This window comes from Alternaria postmessia (assembly GCF_024291825.1).
Source record: "Alternaria postmessia strain BMP 2775 chromosome Unknown scaffold_3, whole genome shotgun sequence".
Taxonomy (NCBI): domain Eukaryota; kingdom Fungi; phylum Ascomycota; class Dothideomycetes; order Pleosporales; family Pleosporaceae; genus Alternaria; species Alternaria postmessia.
The window spans coordinates 280,873-299,492 of record NW_026260076.1 but is presented as its reverse complement, the minus strand read 5'-3'; the positions used below and the strand labels follow the sequence as shown (position 1 = coordinate 299,492).

The 18,620-nt window shown below is 51.1% G+C and overlaps 8 protein-coding genes across 8 annotated transcripts; 5 read left to right on the top strand and 3 right to left on the bottom strand.

Annotated features, from left to right (window-relative positions):
- Positions 1-394: 394 nt before the first annotated feature.
- On the top strand, positions 395-1,006 carry SMD1 (mRNA splicing protein smd1; the record flags this gene model as incomplete). Its single annotated transcript, XM_051727181.1, has 3 exons — positions 395-408; positions 459-508; positions 675-1,006. The coding sequence occupies 3 exons, from the start codon at positions 395-397 to the stop codon at positions 1,004-1,006; spliced, it is 396 nt and encodes a 131-aa protein (XP_051592988.1).
- Positions 1,007-1,377: 371 nt separating this feature from the next.
- J4E82_000860 (uncharacterized protein) lies at positions 1,378-2,707 on the bottom strand (the record flags this gene model as incomplete). Its single annotated transcript, XM_051727180.1, has 3 exons — positions 1,378-1,741; positions 1,806-1,984; positions 2,048-2,707. 3 exons carry the CDS (start codon positions 2,705-2,707, stop codon positions 1,378-1,380), a joined length of 1,203 nt encoding a protein of 400 aa, XP_051592987.1.
- Positions 2,708-3,429: 722 nt separating this feature from the next.
- POL2 (DNA polymerase epsilon catalytic subunit) lies at positions 3,430-10,184 on the bottom strand (the record flags this gene model as incomplete). Its single annotated transcript, XM_051727179.1, has 2 exons — positions 3,430-9,523; positions 9,574-10,184. The coding sequence occupies 2 exons, from the start codon at positions 10,182-10,184 to the stop codon at positions 3,430-3,432; spliced, it is 6,705 nt and encodes a 2,234-aa protein (XP_051592986.1).
- Positions 10,185-10,648: 464 nt separating this feature from the next.
- On the top strand, positions 10,649-11,250 carry J4E82_000858 (uncharacterized protein; the record flags this gene model as incomplete). The annotated part of the gene is made up of 2 exons (XM_051727178.1): positions 10,649-10,913; positions 10,973-11,250. The coding sequence occupies 2 exons, from the start codon at positions 10,649-10,651 to the stop codon at positions 11,248-11,250; spliced, it is 543 nt and encodes a 180-aa protein (XP_051592985.1).
- A 791-nt stretch (positions 11,251-12,041) lies between these two features.
- Positions 12,042-12,827, bottom strand: J4E82_000857 (uncharacterized protein; the record flags this gene model as incomplete). The annotated part of the gene is made up of 1 exon (XM_051727177.1): positions 12,042-12,827. The coding sequence occupies one exon, from the start codon at positions 12,825-12,827 to the stop codon at positions 12,042-12,044; it is 786 nt and encodes a 261-aa protein (XP_051592984.1).
- A 162-nt stretch (positions 12,828-12,989) lies between these two features.
- Positions 12,990-13,540, top strand: J4E82_000856 (uncharacterized protein; the record flags this gene model as incomplete). Its single annotated transcript, XM_051727176.1, has 3 exons — positions 12,990-13,208; positions 13,269-13,368; positions 13,416-13,540. The coding sequence occupies 3 exons, from the start codon at positions 12,990-12,992 to the stop codon at positions 13,538-13,540; spliced, it is 444 nt and encodes a 147-aa protein (XP_051592983.1).
- Positions 13,541-15,084: 1,544 nt separating this feature from the next.
- On the top strand, positions 15,085-16,002 carry J4E82_000855 (uncharacterized protein; the record flags this gene model as incomplete). The annotated part of the gene is made up of 2 exons (XM_051727175.1): positions 15,085-15,158; positions 15,219-16,002. The coding sequence occupies 2 exons, from the start codon at positions 15,085-15,087 to the stop codon at positions 16,000-16,002; spliced, it is 858 nt and encodes a 285-aa protein (XP_051592982.1).
- A 686-nt stretch (positions 16,003-16,688) lies between these two features.
- On the top strand, positions 16,689-18,453 carry SDS23 (cell separation during budding; the record flags this gene model as incomplete). The annotated part of the gene is made up of 4 exons (XM_051727174.1): positions 16,689-17,051; positions 17,100-17,572; positions 17,622-17,739; positions 17,794-18,453. 4 exons carry the CDS (start codon positions 16,689-16,691, stop codon positions 18,451-18,453), a joined length of 1,614 nt encoding a protein of 537 aa, XP_051592981.1.
- Positions 18,454-18,620: the final 167 nt, after the last annotated feature.

Here is an 18,620-nt window from a genome sequence, read left to right as displayed (position 1 = left end):
TCCTTTCACTAGAGGAAGGGGTTCGTAATGTGATTCTAAGCTCCGATTGTATGGTCGATTTGTATACGATACCCAATGTACGCGATTTGCATGGAACCGGGAAACTATGGACAATGGGCAATAATGTACTATATCACTCTCTTCAGCCACAGCTTAGCACTATATTATCGAATTGACCTTGGAACAACACCCAAGTGAATTTCCGATCACGTGACTTCGGTCGCGGATTAACCTTAGCCCGTGCAGCCTGAAGCTCGATCGCAATTTCCTAGTCGGAGCTTCCCCGCGAGTATACATCGCGCCGCAGCAACGATACCGACTATAATTACCAATCGCAAGATACCGAGGCACACATTTCAAACTCCAATACTCCATAGTTCGGATAACAGCGACCATGAAGCTCGTCAGGTGAGCTAGTCGTCAACTTTTGTTAGACTAGCAGCTAACGCTTCACGCAGGTTTCTTATGAAGTGTCAGAATGAGACGGTCACAGTCGAGCTCAAGAATGGTAAGCAGCGTGTCTCTTTCTTGTCGCTCCTTGGCTTCGATCGCGTCGTTGTCTGGCCGAAGTCGCTTCTCTGGCGAGCGCGTCAATCCTTGAGTTGCGCAAGCACGCTTTCGCCTCGATTCGGTGTGCTATCACTTTACAGACGTGTGTTTTAACAGAACGACAGGCACTATTGTAAACGGCACCATCACCTCCGTCTCACCGCTCATGAACGTCGCGCTCCGAGCAGTCAAGTACACGCCCAAGTCTCGCGACACCGTAGCTCTCGACACAATGACCGTCCGCGGTTCCACAATTCGCTACATCATCCTTCCCGACTCATTACCGCTCGACACACTTCTCATCGACGATGCGCCAAAGCCTAAGAATAAGGCAAGGAAGGAGGTCGGTGGTGGTGACCGTGGTGGAAGGGGTGGTGGCCGCGGAGGCGGTCGCGGTCGTGGTGGAGGTGGTCGCGGAAGAGGCGGTGGTGGCAGGGGACGTGGACGAGGTTTCTAGGTGCGGAGAAAGACGACAGAGATTGAAGGCCAAGAAAACCACCTGCAGATGCGCATTACAACATCACAAAATGACTTGGAGTTGTGCCATGGATTCGGGGAAATTGAGATTATGGGTTGCCGCGCACCAAAGACACCAAATTTTGACGCGCAATAGGATCACTATCCGATCAGCTACACGAGCAGAGATAACCAGGATGCGCGGCGTCAGACACAAGGATTGGTGCGAAAGCTGCGCCTCGAGAGAAGAATGATACCACATTGAAACGCAATCATCCCGCGGGTTTTGCATACTTTCTGACTTGTTCTTTATGTACACATTCACTGGCTACTTACAAAGCTAGATACGTGCAAACCGTCTTCAACAAGCGACTACTCCGCATCGTAAGGCGCAACCGGCGGCGTGTCGTTGACCTGAATTCCACCCCTCTTCTTTTCCCTACTGTCGTGGAAGGGCAACTTCCATCCGCCCTCGCCCTCGGGTGTGCTCAGCCATAATCTCATCAAATGTCTCCTCGGTGCTGGCGGCGCATAGTCCTTGTACGCTGTCCTGGCATGGAACACATGGTTGTTGGAAAGGAACTGGATATCGCCTACATCAAGAATCATGTGCAACGCAAGCTTCTGGCATGTCTCTTCAAGGATAGTAATGGCGCGTTCTTGTGCTTCGGAAAGAGGCGGGATTTGACCCGCGTCCGAGAAACGGGTCAGAGAACGGACAAAGTAGGGATCAAATCTATTTTTGCTTGTGTCAGCTTGCGGCTCTGAAGAGTTGGGAATTGTCTGGTTACTTTGCTTACTTGCTGTAGACTCTTGGGTTGTCGCCCGTCTCGAGATAGTACACGGCGGTTTTGATCCATTCCTTCTGTCCTACACTTGTCTCGCCCTTGCGGTCGAAGTACCAGATGGGCTGGGTGAGTAGTTCGGCGACATCTGGGTGATTCTTTTGAAGCTCGTTCCATACTGAGTGGCTGCTAACCTGTGCAAGAGATTGTAGTTAGCAAAATGCGTACCACACCAGTGACGGGTAATTTCAACTTACAAGATCAGACTCCCCTCCTTCCAACGCCTTGGCCACACACAACAAGCCCACGAGATCCGAATCATCGGCATGGAAATATTGCCTCGCGTTCGTCCGGTAAATCCTCACTTTATCAATTGCAGTCGCGTCCTCACCCAAATCCTTGACATGCCCAAGCACATGGCCCCGACTATTCTGGCTGACAAAGTAGCCCAAATATGTGCCCAGACCCATATATGCGACCGCGGATTTTTGATTCCCCCATTGCTCAACAGGCATACCTTTGAAGAGGATGAATCCCTTCCCGTCGATCAACTCCTTCCTTAGCGGCTCTAAGAACTTGGAAAAGTTGGGTAGTGGGAACAGGTCTTTTGTGATGCCTGTCAAAGGTGTTCCGGAGGCGATGAAGTTATCTGCTGCTTCGCTCATCTCGCGTACTTCGTCGGACGAGAAGATGTGCGTCCAGCGTTCGGGGTTGGACTCGTAGTCTGTTTTGTCCCATGCTGTTGAACCAGTGATTTCTTTAGGAAACTTGGAGTAAGGGTGTAGTAAAGAGTAGACTGGCTCATGTTGACCTGAGGTCTTGATGCCGTCTGGAAAGATGGCTTTGGGTGCCTTTGTGGTTGTGGTAGAGAGCGTGTGCGGCGCAGCGGGTGCGGGAGATGTAAGTGCCGGCGCCATTCTGGGGAAGTAAAATGGGTCAATTGAGTGGGAGAAGCTTGTTTCGGAAGGTTACAATACGATTGGAATGAAGCTGATTATGCGTATCTCCTTAGTTCTTCAGCTGAAGCGTTGTAGACACAATCATACGAAAGCCGTTGAGAAAATGCAAAAGCAATGACGATTTATCTATATATACGCATATCTACCGAATCCTTGTCCTCCGAGACCTTTTCTACCCCTCTGCCCCTCATCTCCTTATTCTGTTGCTATCGCATCATATCTCAATCCATGTTGTTGTTTGCGATATTTAGCCCGAAATGGCGTGCTCGCACGGCACCCAGGACCAAGTTGACGCAAGCCCCGCTCTTGCCTACCTTGTCCACGACGTAACCAAGTTCTTGGCTCTTGTGTCCAGATCGCTATCATCACTGTTAATCTTGACGGGCACGGGTAGGACTTTTGGGAACTGATAAGATTGTTACATGTATTTGGTCGGTACATGGACGTCGGGATAAACAAGACGCGAGGTGGACAAATGAACGACCTTCACCCCACTTAGTCGCTGCAGACGCCGCTAAATGCTACACGGCATAGAAAGCCCAGAAACTCAATATCAAAACCCACGCCCATCCGGAGAAAGACCGCAGACGCCGCGCGACCCAATTCCGCACTGATATGCAACACTAGAACGCCGTACAGATCGATCGCTGTCATACAGCAAGTGTACGTGCTCTTTGAACTTAAAAACTCTCCAAACACTCTTCAACAACAGCTTCCAGCATACCTAATGTGTAGAATCTTGCGACATTGCCATACACACTGATCTTCCTCTTCATATCCTGCTTGTTTTTCGTAGCTACCCATTCGCCTGCGCAAGCACAATGTTCCATAAACTCATTGCTGCGTAGCCGCTTGCACTTGCCGCATTTGAGATCCTGCGTACACCACTCGAGTACCATCTTTTGGACTTCGCTGACGAGTTGTTCTTCGATGCGCCGCTTGTCGTAGGTTGAGTCGCAGTTGTCGCATTTCCATTTGGGAAGGACTGGGGCAGCATCGCTGTCAGGTAGAATGACTGGGAGAAGAGAAGAGTCGCGGCAGAGATCCAGATCGCGTGAAGATGTACAGTCTTCACAAATGACGCCTCTGACGACAAGGGCAGCGCTGGGGTTGACGAATGTTGCCTCTGCGCTGAACTCGCGAATATCGAAGAGATTCAGCAACTCCTTTCGCAGTGCTCGCGCTTCCAGAGAAATGGCACGGTCTAGACTCAAAACTTGCATGATGCTCTTCACAAGTTGCAAGACCGGATTCGTAAGCTTGAGATGCGAGCCAGGAAGTTCAGGGAAGATATAATCGGACGCGAAAAGAGGGTCCAAAACTTCTGCGTGCTGCTTCTTAGCGAAGGCGTTCATCTGTTTAGAGAGAGGCCTGGTAAATTGCTTGGGGAGAATCTGCGTTTGTTCGTTTGGATCCACAGTAAGTGGCCGAAGCGGAATCTGCGTGACTCTAGGCGTCGAGCCGTCTTCCGTGATACCAGGGCGTTTTCGTGCGTGCATAAGCTCGATGAACTCGACGACCCAGTCGTTGAAGGTAGGCTGAAACTTTGGTGGCAAGAATTGTGCGAGCTGCCAACACATGATGTTTTCGACCGGCTGCGTCTCATCCTCACTCACCTCGCTGCAACCTTTACCGCCATAGTTGAATTCGTCATACCAAACCAGGTAGTCCCAGTATTCCTTGATCTCAAGCTCCATGAACTGGAACAAAGGCTTCGATTTGATGGTCTTGATGATGTACTGGCTGTATGCGTACGCATTCCCTACTTCGGCTTTGGTCGTCTGGAGGAGCAGGCGGTTTGGACTAGCGAATACAATGTGCGAACCGACGCGCTTGAAATCCGTCATGAGTTGCTGTAGTGTCTTCTTCGACATCATTTGTACGTAGTAGTGCAGAGAGCGGTCGTAGAGGAAAGATCCCGGACTACTGACCCAGCGGACGAGATGCTGAACCATGACATCGGCCATGCTAAAGCCGTGGCCAGCGTTCACAGCCTCGACCCACCATGCTTTCACCATTTCACGGAGTACCGTGATACCGGCACTGGCAAAAGCGTTATCTGAGTAGATGATGTTGGATCCATCATTCGTCGAGTCGTAAGACGGGGCCGCAGGGTTGAAGGAAACAGAGTCTGAACCCTCAAGTTCGTTGATCAATGAAGATGACAGGATAGTGTTGATAGCGAGATTGCGAAGATTGATGTCAATGCACACTGACGAGTACGTGCCTGGGTTGTTGATCGACGGCATGTCTACGGTCTCCAAAGGTGCGAGGATATCGTCCTTCTCATAGCCTGCATGATCAGGCTTCGCCTGACTGGACCACCAAAGAATGACTCGTTCCTTCTGCAAACGTCGCGCGTACGCAATGTCGATCAGGAAGCGTGGATCATTGCTCTCAAGGTTACAAAGCGGTATGTTTCCATAGCGGGCAAGCTCCAACAAATGGGCAATCCAGGATCCGAGATCGAGGTAATGTCCCACTAGTCGCCTGGCAATGAAAGCTTGCCAGCCGAGTGGTGGTAGTTGCTTATCAGACTCATCAGCGTGAAGTGGCAAGATTGGCAACTCCTTGAGAACAGGAATGTCGTGCGAAAGAAGAGCGTGATTTGGTGACTGTATGACCACGATGATAGGCCCGTTCTCGTCTGCCTTCATCTTTTTGATAGCATCCCCAATCTCAAGAAGAGCTTTTCGTTTTGTGGTCACCATCGTCGTCTTGAAATGTACGTCTTCCTGGTACTCGATCATGGTCTGCCATGGCTCACCATTGCTATCTTCCATTCGTCGTTGCAGGGCATCTCGGTAGATGCGGTCTACGTTAGGCATCTGAGAATCTTTGGTTTTGTTTTGGATGACGATGTGCGCTTCGTTCTTCGATGTCGAGAAGATGGCATAGACGTTGCGGTCGCCACTCCTGACATGGTACAGATATAGATAGTTGAAAGGCGCTTCAGCCAGGTATGACTCTTTGGTCTTTACTTGTCGCAGCGACGATAAATCGAAACCTTGTTCCAGACCTTTTCCGAGAACACCCTTCTGCGACTCATCGAATGTACAGGTACTTCCTAGCTCGAGGATGGCGCGGATGTTGAGTGGTACTTGCTTCTCATATACGCCCTCGACACTGGCGTGGTTGAACAGTGCAGAGATGCTTTTCGCTTCCTGGACGTATGTCTCTTCCGACATTTGAAGCTTGAACAAATGGATCGACGGGTGGCCGTTGGGCAGACTGTGATTGACAACCTTTTCCACGGAGCAGCCACTGATTGAGACATCAGGAAGGTCTTCGCTCCTCAGGTTCAGATACAGGGTCCGAGGTACGATGATCTTGAGAGCGTGGATCTTCTTGTCGATCAGAACAAAAGCCCTGACCTCGCCTGGTGTTTCAGTTGGCCGTAATTGAACAAGCTGCCATGTGCTGATGTACAAAGACTGGGCCTGGTTCCTGAAGAAGCTGCCAATTGCATCAGAAGCGTCAACAGCCTTCTCTCCGAACAGCTGTCGTCGGCGCTTCCGTGCTTCTCGTTGAATCTTCCACTTCTGTTTCTGATACATCAGCCATCCGGAATAGTCGTGATCGATGCTCGGCATAACTTTGGGCAACGCGGCATATGGGTCGACGATAGGCACTGCAGGCTCAGGCTCCTTGCGCTTCGCCACCATCTTGGTGACTATTCCCTTCTTCATCTGGGACTGGTTCTGGGTCAGCTTTGCCGAGCCAAAATCTTCAAAGTCTCCAGACAGCTTGTTGTTCGCGACGTTGGCGTCGCCATTAGTCAACACCTTCTTACTGAACATGTCCGTCATCTTTGTCTGTTGAAACTTGTCCTCCTTCTGACGAATTCTGCGGTCAAGCCAGTCGGGATGCGGCACCCTGGGCACGGGGTTTCGAACTTTCTGGTACGCCGCAGGGATGGTAATCAGCTTCTGAATGACGGACGCCAAACGTTCGCGGTAGTAATCCCAATCAAGAATCGTTCGAATGTCCATCTCTCCAGGATCGTCTCGTAACCATTTCCTCAGGAAGTACCTCTTAACAGACTCTTCGGCCGAAAAGATTGCTAAAGGAACAGCGCGCTCAGTGACGGGAGCATTCCTAGGTGTCTTTGAGATGATGTACTTGCAGTTCAGACCTTTGTCCTTCACCATCTGTTCTCCCAAGAATTCAGCGAGACGCTTAGCAGTCGTGATAGCGGTTGATTTCTGCGCTCCGTACTCCTCCAATGTCTTTGTCATACTCTTGTTCTCAACAATCAGGTCGATAAGCTCCTCGTCTGCGAGTGTTGCTCCACGAGTATCCAGGATATCAAGCCATCGGTTGGCGACCTTTGCGACGGCTCCATACGTCTCCTCAAGCGTCGTGCCTTCCAAGAAGAACTTGAAAATCTGGGCCTGAAAATTCTTGATGAGCTTCAGTTCACCACGGCGCTTCACCTCGAAACCCTTCAATTCCGCCAGGCTGCCATCGTGATTGAAAACTGCATAACGCTTTTTCAAGTTCTTATCCTCCTCTTTGGAAGTTGGCAAGATCATGGCCTTGTACGGTCCATCGACTTCAAAAAAGATGGAGTTATCGCTGTGCTTCTCGTAGCGGAACGTCTCGGGGTCTACTAACGTCTCATACTGGTGATTGGTATACTGTGCGTGAACCAAGTGGTTCAACATTGTACAAGGGTATGAGATGGTCAGCTTCTTACCATTGCTGAGTTTGAAGGCAAAGTTCTCGGGAAATGTTGCTGGTAGAATAGCCCAAATACCGTCAGTGTCCAGTTCCAAGGGTCGTCCAATGCGCTCCACAAGCGAGCGGGCCAACTGAATGATGCGAGCACCAGTCAAGCAAGTGACACCAGCCATCTCAAGAGAGTACCAACGAGATCCCTTTCGCATGACATAACCGTAGAAAGAATTAAGAATGACTTTGTGTGCCAGCTGCATAGAGTCGAAAAGAACGATCATCTTCTTTGCATCTTCAATCTCAGTAGCAGGAGCACCGGCGGCTTTGAGTGCTTCCGTCTTCCCCTTCCAGATCTTTTGCTTGCCCTTGAAGTCGTAACGTCGATCACGAAAACCGCTGACGGTGTCAACATAAAAAGGATTCTCTCGTTGGCAGATGATAGCCTCGCGCTCGATCGTCGTGGCGTCATGGACTTTGTGGTAGATCTTCTTGGAGTAGTCTGTTAGACGTTTCCTAACAAGCGCAGCCTGTTCTTCTTCCGAAAGATCTTGGAACGTTCGCTTTGGCGAGTTGGGAAACCTTCCAGGAAATTGCTCGTTCTCTAAAGCGTTACGAACCATGTTGTACTCGTCGCGCTTGGCTGGTAGGTATTCACCTCTCCAGGCCCATGGCATTCTGCGATCGCACGTCTTTCCTGGTCGGTTGAAGTCGCAAGCCGCGCAATTCGACTCGTTAATCATAGAATCAGGTTGCAGACGGTTAGTTGTCATGATGTTAGGATACATAGACGCGACGTCCAAATGATAGATGAGAGGCCGTTCGCTACGGTTTGGCGTGTTCTTGAGCTGCATGAGCTTCTCAACAATCTCAGCTTTGATCTCTTCGTAATTCGTTACGTCCTCCATCTTCTTCTTTTCTTCAACCTCGATGCTGAACTTGAGTGCGGCGTCAAGATCGTTGAGCAATTCGTCAATAGCCGTAGGGTCGACAGCGAAATTATAGGCGATGTCGCTTCGGAACACGCCAGCTTCCAGCGCTTCGACGTGACCTCCAACATAAGTCTCTGACTCGAGAAGATGACCCTCCCAGAAAGCTTCCTTGGGTGGATTGTGCTTATTCGGTAGCACGATGCCCTTCTGGTATGCCTGCACCATCAAGAGCATCTCGCAGAGGGTACCTGTACCCTTGCGCAATGCATCGTCCGGTCCGAGTGGAAGAATCTTGCACAGAGCGAAAATGAACGGATGTACGTACTTCATGTACAAGTAGTAAGTAGCAACAGCGTCGGAGACGGAGTACTCTGCAAGCGTTTGGGGTCGCTCGGCTGCGTAGGGCGTCATGAGTTCCGGATCGAGCTCGTCTGGGTCGTATCCGAGCTTAGCCATTGTCACAGCTTTTAGACCACGACTACCTTGAGGTAGGTAACTGTCTCGACTAACCCAGGCAAAGGCATCCATGTGGGCACAATAGTCCGACTGATAGATATCCTCGCTGTTCTTCCTGAATCCGATTTCTTGATACATGTCGATACCCTGTACACTAGATCTTGCTTCGACAAACGGCCAATCGAAGAAGTCTCCGTTATATGTGACCATGACTGTTGGTCTAGCTATCTTGATATGTTCGAAGAACCGTTCCAACACCGCCTTCTCGTCCGGCTCGTTGAAAATCATAAACGGTCCTTGGTATTCCGGCTTCGGTGTGTACTCGAAGTCTGCAATGTCTTCCGATACGATCTCGCGGTTTGTGATGAGAAATCCTTGACCGTCGATCATGTACGATATCATCATGATCTGATCGATGGCAGCGTCTGGAAACTTCAATGGGAGTTTTGTCGTTTCGATATCGTACGCCATGACGACGGGATCTGCTGGTGTGAGGCGTTCCTCTATGCACTTGATGCTTATTACGCCATGCTTGGCCTCGACAGTATACCAGTTTCCAATTCGGACGTCCTTGTCAATAGCCACTCGCACGTGGTAAGGAACGTCGTATTCTCGGATATCTAAAATAAAATCGCTGGCGTCAACAGTAGTCATAAATCGTTTCTCGTATTCGTGCTCGTCGTTATCAAAGAAGTCAAAGTCGCCGTTGCCACTATGCAAATGTTAGCCGAAGTCCACGCGTAAGAAACCAGCCAAACTCACTTTGCAACCTCTGCATATGTGTCCATCGCGTTGACGTTCTTTTTGTTCTTCTCTACGATTGGATTGACAGCCTTTCGTACAGCCAACAAGTCGTTGACATTTGCGAAGGTAAGTTGCAAGAACTTTCTTCGGTACCCTGTCAGGTGATTTGGCATACTCAGGTCCTCCTTTTCCACGATCTTTATGGATTTGATCAATCCCTCGTATGCCTTTTTGCAGTACTCTTCCACATCTTGTTCTCTGCCCTTCTTGATCGCCAATAAGAAGTAGGGGTCGTATTCGAGCGTCGCTTTGAATGTGTCGCCTTCTTCGCCGATGAAGTAAAAGTCCACACCGGCTTTGCCACCTGGTACTTCTTCGTCTTCTACCGTTGTCGAATGCATGTTGACGAGCCATCCGACCTTCTTCTTGCCAGAATCGAAGCGCGCGAAGCCCATGGTTTCATCGATGCGGTTTGCCAAGCGAGTGGATTCGAGTTTCTCGTTCTGAGAGGTACCCTCACCACTGCGTAGTGACGAGGCGTCGACCGTCTTCGGTTTCCGTGGGCCATAGGATGTGTTGCCCAGCTTGCCTACCCGGCGGAAGGGCTGGCCTGCGCGTCGTGGCGCCATGATATGTGGTAGTGGTGGAAGGTGAGAGAGTATTAAATGCTAAATATGTAGATCAGGGTATCATTGGAGCAGCGAAGAGAGCGGAAAGAGCGAAAAGACGGGGTATCGACAATTGGCGGTGGGAGTGTAGTGGAGGGACTCGCAGGTCTGAAGGGTGGATCGGCAAATGTTGGACGCGACGCGCTGGAGCGTGTTCGGCGCTTTCCCCTTCCCAGCAAATTGATTTTGGTGTGGCTGTGCGGCGGCCCTCAGCCACACTTTGATCGATCTCGTCGGATCATACATGCTGGATATTTTCGGGCCTATTCCGCATCGACAGAAAGTCCACGAGCCGCGACTCACGATACAGCACTCGCAACGACGACAACCACCAGCGTCCAACTATCTCTTGACAGCCTCGTAGAGATTTATCGCTCGCATATCTCTGCCTCCCCACCTCCTAGTAATCCACCCATCACACCACAATGGCCGACGACACGCGGAATACCGTCGATGTGAATGCGCTTCCACCAAAGCCCCGCGCGCCCGCCAACACCATGCCCGGTGGCACAGCACATACAGCAGGAGGCGAAAAGACTTCAGACGGTGGTCCCACATACATCGACGCAGTACGGAGTCTCGGACCAGAATACTACTTAAACTTCCACAAGCGACCATGTGTAAGAGACAGTCAATTGCAAGGACTCGCAGCAGGGTTTGCAGGAGGAAGCTTAGCTGCTATAATAGGCAGTACGTCGCCATTGCTTTCTAAACGAGACCTGCGGACAATGTACTAAAACCTATCACAGAGCCGGTCATCACAGCCTCCAACTGGGCCGTAGCAACCTGGTGCGGTGTGTCCGTCGTCTCCTACCAAGTATGCCAGTACTACCGATCGAAAGAAAAGGCCGGCATAAAACAAGCACAAGAGCTCATGGAGAAGAAGCGCGCAACTATCGAGGCGAAGAAAGAGGCACGACGGAGAGCGAGGGAGGAACAGGATCGACTAGAGGCAGAACGAAGGGCAGAAGAGGAGAGGAGAAAGAGCTGGAGCTATTGGTACCAGAAGAACGTCAAGTTTTGGTAGAGTGTAGTAAGCATGAGGGCTTGAGAGATATGATGCCATGTACAGTTGTGTATAAGAATATGTACTATATGCGCCTTGACGCGACATGAATTACGTGGTATGGGTCACTTGACTATCTTCTCGCATTATCCGACTCTGATGACCTGTCCACAATAATGCCCCCAGGAGGACCTCCTGGTCATAGCCATGTTCAGTGACTGTATTCTCGACATGGCCTGCGGCTACTAGGATATATGTACCTTCGCCGTCCTCCCAGACTGCAACAGAGTGGTTGAGCCGATTCTCTACAGCCATGCAGTTCTCGTTCTAGGACATGGCACCACTCTCTTCCGGCTCTATCTGCCGTGTGATTTTCAATAGCGGAAGGGACAAAAGTTCGACAGCAAGACTTGTGTCTGCGCGGCTAGACGGAACCTTCACGACAACAACCAGCATCCGGCTTCCACCTAGGTATACAATCACGAGCACTACTACTACAAAGCTCACATTCCTCGACGAGTCATTCTGATCAATCGGGGTAAATACCAGCTGCACCAGCGGAGCCTGAGTCTATCTACAGAAGAGAAGCGGACTCAGGATCTAGGCCCAGAGTATCGTCAGTACAGTGATGAACTGAACGATTGGATGATGCAATATCTGAGCTGCAAACCGGAGAGCTACGATAGAACGAGTCTCGAGGCCACGAAAATGCTCACGAAGATTGGTGGGAATCCATCTTAGGTCGATATAGACGCAAGATTTGGTATCGACGCTTACACCCAAAGCACTTCTTGGCTTCACTCTTGTTCGGTTCAACAAGCGTCATTCTCTTCAAAGGCCATGTCTCGCCATATCCTCACGATCACCAACTTTTCCCAGCCCGCCTTTTTCCCGCTTGACCCTACCGTCTCCGCCATCCAACCTGAGCCCCAATTTCTTATGCGTTGTTTGACCGCTTCCGGTTTGTTTTGTGCACACAAAAGCACGTATGCGACGCCTCGACCCATACTGAGTGTCTCCGGTACCTGTTCCAGCATCCTATTCGTCACTACCATACCATCTTCCCCTCCTGCATACGACAGTTCCAACAGATATGAGTCTTGTTCGAACGATGTCGCTTTCTTTCCTTCTGGTATGGCGTTGTACTTGTTGTGGCTCGCTAGATCAGGCAACTCGGCCGGTACATATGGCGGATTGAATATGAAGACATCGACAGAATGCGGCCGGATAGCACTCGCCAAGTCGCCATTCACGACATCGGCGAAGATGGAGCGCCCATCCTGCTGTTCCTTGATCGCATCGCGAACCGTTTGGGAGGCAGCTTTGCAGGCGAAGCTGTTGATATCAACCCCAAGTGTCAGTACGTCGTGGCGGTTGAATATTGTGCGCGCATTCGCAGCGACGAACGCCAATACGACGCCTGATCCTACGCCCACTTCGAGCACCAACGGTGGGGTTGTGGAAACATCTCCAAATCGTCCCTTTAAGTATGCAGTTTCCGACGCAGAAGAGAGCGTGTCGAGTAGCAGGTACGAGTCTTCAGCCGGTTCGTACACGCGATCAAAACATACATGGGATGTGGATGGTGTTGGCAGCATGGTCGCGATTTTGTTTCGAGATCGGAGGTGTCGGTGTGGGCCAATTGGAATGGAAGGAGCACCCTAGTCTAGAGTAGAGCCGAGGCTGAGGTCATCACTTCTCGAATGCATCACAGCTGCTCTGCCACAATCTTTTGAATCTTCATCCATTCTTTTGCAACAATGAGAGCCTGTGCACGGTTACTGGCTACCGCGACAGATGCGGGCGCATCGAGGCCCTTCAAGCCGGCACCTGCTGCCTTGTTGCCACCAATACCACTTTATCGACGTCTGCTACGCTCGCATAGGAAAAGGCTAGGCGTGGAGGAGCGATTACTTGGGGACATGTACGTCAAGGCCGAGTTCAGGGCACACAGGGACGTCGAGAACCCTGTGCAAATAGTAAGTCATGCACATTTTTGGACAGTCGCTTTGCAATGTCACAGATTCTAAGTTCCATAGATTGGGTTTCTGTCGGAATGGCAAACATACTGCCAAATGCTAGAGGGAGACTCGTGGAAGGAAGCCAAGATGGACAAAGCTAAGATTGACAAGATGAGCGGTGAGTTTTATGGACTGGTACAAAGACACACACTGACTGGATCACAGACCAACAAATTGGTCAGCTCTATGAGCTCATGCAACAGATCAAGAACCAAGCTCAGGAAGATGCTGATGCCGAAGAAAAGCGCGTGACAGAATTGCTCGACAAGAAGCCTTCGACCGAACAGTGATCGCAACGTGTGTGAATCTCAGTTTTCATTCAACAACGTCCAATGGCAAACGTGGCTGGCTTCACGCCTACCGATGAATGCGTAAACACGAAGAGCTTGGATACTTCACATGGTACTCCAAGATGTACTATATATCAGAAATACCAGATCAGTCTCCAACATCTTCTCACGTCCACCTCTTCCGTCGCTCCATGATCGTTGTCCATCTAAGAAACTTCGCTTCACAACCTGAAGCCTCTCAGGTGCATCCCAACTTCCTCCAATAAGTCCCAGTCTTCGACGGGTACAGAATTTTTCAAAGGGAAAAACGCTATCAATACTGGAATTTCGTCTTGCGATTGATTATACGAGAGTTATATCTCGTGCAAAGTCTTTGCTTACCGGATATGTGTGGTTGTACCCTATACGATTCTCCAACATGTGGCCACTCCTGGATTTCCATGAGTCAACCTTGCGGCTTTCTCTCCGATCTCCTCAGCTGTCCATATCGCCAAACCTATCAGACTTTGATCGCACCGCCCTACACCTGTCCTATGTGCAACGGCGGATTTGCAGATCGAGAGACAATCGAAATGGTGCAAGGACCTTGGGGTACTAACCAAATGCTTCGAAACCATGTTGGTGGCGGCTATGCGATTCCGGGTCAGTGGGGAAGTGCGCCATTCATGTCTGGTGGATGGAGAGGTCCAGCAATTACTTCAGGAACTACATCTGGCGCTCTGATGCCTATACACCATAGGAATCAAGGCTTCACTTACGATTACCGTCTTACTGGCCCTTATATGCCTCAAAACATGATGTCGCATGCTCCGGTCATCACGAGTGGACCGATGATGGGTAGTTCGGCAATGGTTATGAACGAACCGATAATACACGATAATGGGTTTGGCGGATACGACGATGGCTATATCAGCGATTATGGTGGATACTATGACGCTAGACGCAAGAAGAGGAGGCACAAGAGTCATTACAAGTACAAGTATACGGATAAACCCGTAACCAACTGCACAGTTATGTGAGCTGCTAGTGTGCTGGAGTCTGCGAGATTAGCTGTGGATTTCTGCCTCCACCAAATATAGTAGCTGACTCGTTGTTTAATCAGAAGCATAAGTCAGGATGAGAGTGCCCTTGGAATAGTCCGCCTAAGAGGTAGTCGAGGATGCCAGAGTGAAGCAACCACTGTCCTGGTAGCGAATCACCGGTACGCTTAGCTTTAGGGCAAGACCCTGCATCCAGACCAGAATGCCTTAGCCAACGGCTGGAGCACCCAAGAGCGCCCAAGAATGAGGCGACAAGACGATCCCAATTAGATAACGACTGTGAACTGCATCTCCCGATCGTGTGAAAAAGTCGGCTTGATCACAAGAAAACGTAAACAACTTCCCGTGCTCTTGCTTTGTTCGAAGCGCTACTTCGGCTACGTCATTCGTCACGGGGGCCGGGCTCCTTGTAATCAGACTTCCTAAAACATTAAACTACTTCTCCTGAACTATAAACCCCTCCACGAACCGCACCAAGATCCAATTCAGACCACACACTTCGCAATGGCAACCAATGCGCCTACCTTGATCAACCTGCCACCTCCGCCGTCCGGCGAAGACACGCCTGGTGATGCTCCGTAAGGCACATGCGCTTGGTGGGGCTGAATCAGATAGTTAGACTGACGCTGTACATGTAGAGGCACCCCAAACTCGGTCACGACGACCATGTCTGAGCTCTCCACTGTTGCCATCAAAGACGGACATCGTGGCCACTTTCCCCACCACCGGAATCCTGCTGAAGCTGAACGTGCCGACCGCATCTCGCGCCTAGCGGGTCTGGAGCGCGTTGCAGTCTCGGGTCGCAATCCTCAAGGACTCAACCCAGGGAGCGCAGCCAACCCTCCTCCAGGTTACTTTGATGCAAACAACCAGCCGCAACTCTTCCGTGAGCGCAGCACTGTTGGTAGTGCCAGCGCGACTGGCTCCGTTGGCGGTCGCACAACGTGGGCAAGCGGCAGCGATGTCTACGAGCCCGATCGCATGAGTGAGGACCAGGACATGGACACATCAAGCATGGGGGGCTTCAGTGACGAAGCTGCTTCCCTTGTTGGTTTTGGTGAGGGTGCGCGAACACCAGCTCGACAGCATAGCCAACTCGGTAGCCCTGCTGTCGGAAAGGCAAGCGCTCTGCCAGGTTACTTGCGAGAACAAACCCCGACTAGTCCCATGTCAGGCGTCAGTGTACCTGTCAGCTCAGGATCGACACAGACCATGTCCAGCATCGAGCAGCAGAAGAAAGAGGCACGCATGATGAATGGCATGACGTACGATGACAACGTCGTCGACACGACTAGCCATGCGCCTCCTGCCAGTGGCCGCGACGGAGACTCAACTTCAGGAGACGCCATTCGCGAGCACATGGCACAGCGTCAAGCTGACCAGGATGCTGGTATGAACTATGAGCAGCAGAAGGACGCTTAGGGAAATGCTTTTTGTTTCACTCGAGTCATGCTTTGAGGCGGGCGTTGGGCAAAACTGTTAAGTTCGTGCATGTCTGTCTGTCTACTGTTGACAATTGGTCACGAAATTAGTATGGGCGGAAATTGAGTAGCCTGAGAGCTGCGTGGACATGAGATTAGTTACGAATGCGATGCTGTATGATTATTATCCTTGCTTGGAGTCATGTACCTTAAGCGATTGGCGTGTTCCCCCAGCTTCCGTGTCCATGCGCTTCAGTATGACGTTGAGCGCGCCATTGAATGGCTTGGAGCGACCCTCCGCCGCCAACGCTCACGGTAGTGCTTTTGTAACCCCGCAAGGCTGTGTCTGCCCTTGCGCCATCATGGCCGATACTGTTGATGGTCATGGCATGCGGCGAATCACACCCCGCATTCTGCAGCTTGCGGCCCAAGTGCTCTGGGCAGGTAGAAGGCCATCTTCTGGGCTTTGCACCTGCAGGCACGCCCTCCCCACCTCATTCCACTTCACATGTCGCGAACAGTCCTGCCCAACTGATAGCTGACTACTGTGCGAGGTCTTGTCACGTCTCCAAGTGCAAAACCCAGAACACATAGTTGTTTACCGTGTGCACGTTTATACTCGTCCACGAATTCCCGTAAACACTTCTTGCGGAGCCCCGCATTCCCCCAAACATAGCCGTCGTCGCCATGGCCGACCACAGCAACGAAGAAGCTATCGACATAAAGGAGACGTCGCTCAACAGCTCCGTGTCTTCCATAGGCCGCACGCCTCCGACAGCGCTCAAACTGGGCTCCAGTCCCAGTCCGGCCTCTTCACACCGCTCGAGCTTCGCGGAACACATGCGAGGAACGCCTACATCACCGCGCGCGTCACGGCAACCTTCGCTCACACAACAAGCTCTGCAAGACCTCCTGAACAACCCACCAACCAAGGGCGGTGACCCAAAGTTCCAGGGACGCGATTGGAAGTCAGTCAGGCTTGGAGAGATAGTCGACCCTGACCTAGTCAGATTTGTTGAATACGACACCAGTGTTGAGGATGCGACAAGCGTGAGTCGGATTCAGTTGTCTCTGTGCACCTGAAACTGACTTGCATAGATACTGGTCAAACACGGCGCTCCTAATGTCGTCCTTCTGCGCGAAGACGCAAACACACGACATGCGACCGGCACTTTCGATTACAGCGACCTGAACGCCTATCTCCTCCTTGTTGTCGGCCTCGCACACCCCGAAGAAGGCGACATCGCGTCGTTTGATGAGCTTGCAAAGAAGGGAAGAGAAGGAAAGCCTATACCACTCAAGGACGTGAAGGAGGTCGGCGGCAGGAAAGAGCCCTTGATTACTCTCGATGAGACAACAGATTTGTCCAAGGCTATAGAAGTCTTTGGAAGCGGCGTGCATAGGGTCTTGGTCGCAGAACAAGGCACCTCAAATGTCAAGGGCATTCTGACGCAGTTGAGATTGGTGCAGTTCTTCTGGGAGAACCGATCAAGCTTCCCAGGTGTCAACCAGCTATACTCGCAGCTGATCAAAGACTTGAACCTTGGATCCAAGACAGTCCTGGCCATCAAGTTAGTATGACACAATTTGAAAGTGGCATGTGACTGACTGGATACTTAGTGGAGATAAGCCTCTTGCGGCCGCTCTCGAGCTCATGAATAACGAAGGCGTATCGTCTTTACCAGTCCTGGACGCGCAGAACAACGTTATCGGCAACATATCACACGTGGATGTCCGCGTAGGTTTCTTCTGCCCCTCATGCGTACTCAGTGGCTGACAACTCCATTTCTAGCTCCTGACAAAATCCACTTCCCTACCACTACTTCGCTCATCCTGTATCCACTTCATATCCGTCATCCTGTCAGAGCGAGGAGTCAACGATGGCAAAGATTCCTTCCCCGTCTTCCACGTCAACCCATTCAGCACCCTCGCGCATACTGTGGCTAAGCTGGTTGCAACTCGCTCGCACCGCATGTGGGTCGTCGATGCACCGTCGCCTGCATCATCTGGACCATCAACTCCTGCGATAACACCTGCGATCGTTGTTCCTCCCTCGCCAATCACACCACTTCCCGGAATGGCAGGTCCTATACCTGTCAATTCGACCGCCCCGACGCACCTTGCCAGCACTGGAGCTGTTGCACCAGCTATCTCTGCATCCGCAATGTCCACCATGCCAGGGGCCAGCCTCTCTGGTAGACTTAGCGGAGTCATCAGTCTCACAGATATCCTCAATCTATTCGCAAGAGCAAGTGGGCTCAATCCCCATGATCCCGATGAAGCACGACGTGCTAGGCGCAGGTCGAGCTCCAGTAGCATGAGGCAGAGCATGGACAGTTCAAGGAGTGAAAGTGTGTCGGCAATTGCAGGACGAAGGAGCAGCGTGAGCAAGCGAGAAGAAAACGCACCCACAGCTCAGGGATTAGGTATTTCCAGGGGACGAGGCTCATAGTCTTGGTTGGACAAAGTCTTGGTCTCTTGAGGGTATCCCATTGAGTTGCAGTATTGATTGGCGTTACCAGCGAGTTGTCGTTCCCAGTCGCTATAGAGTAGGCATGCCAGCTCCTGTACCGCATGCATGTTAATCGGCATCATGATGAGCTTACAATAGTCATTTAT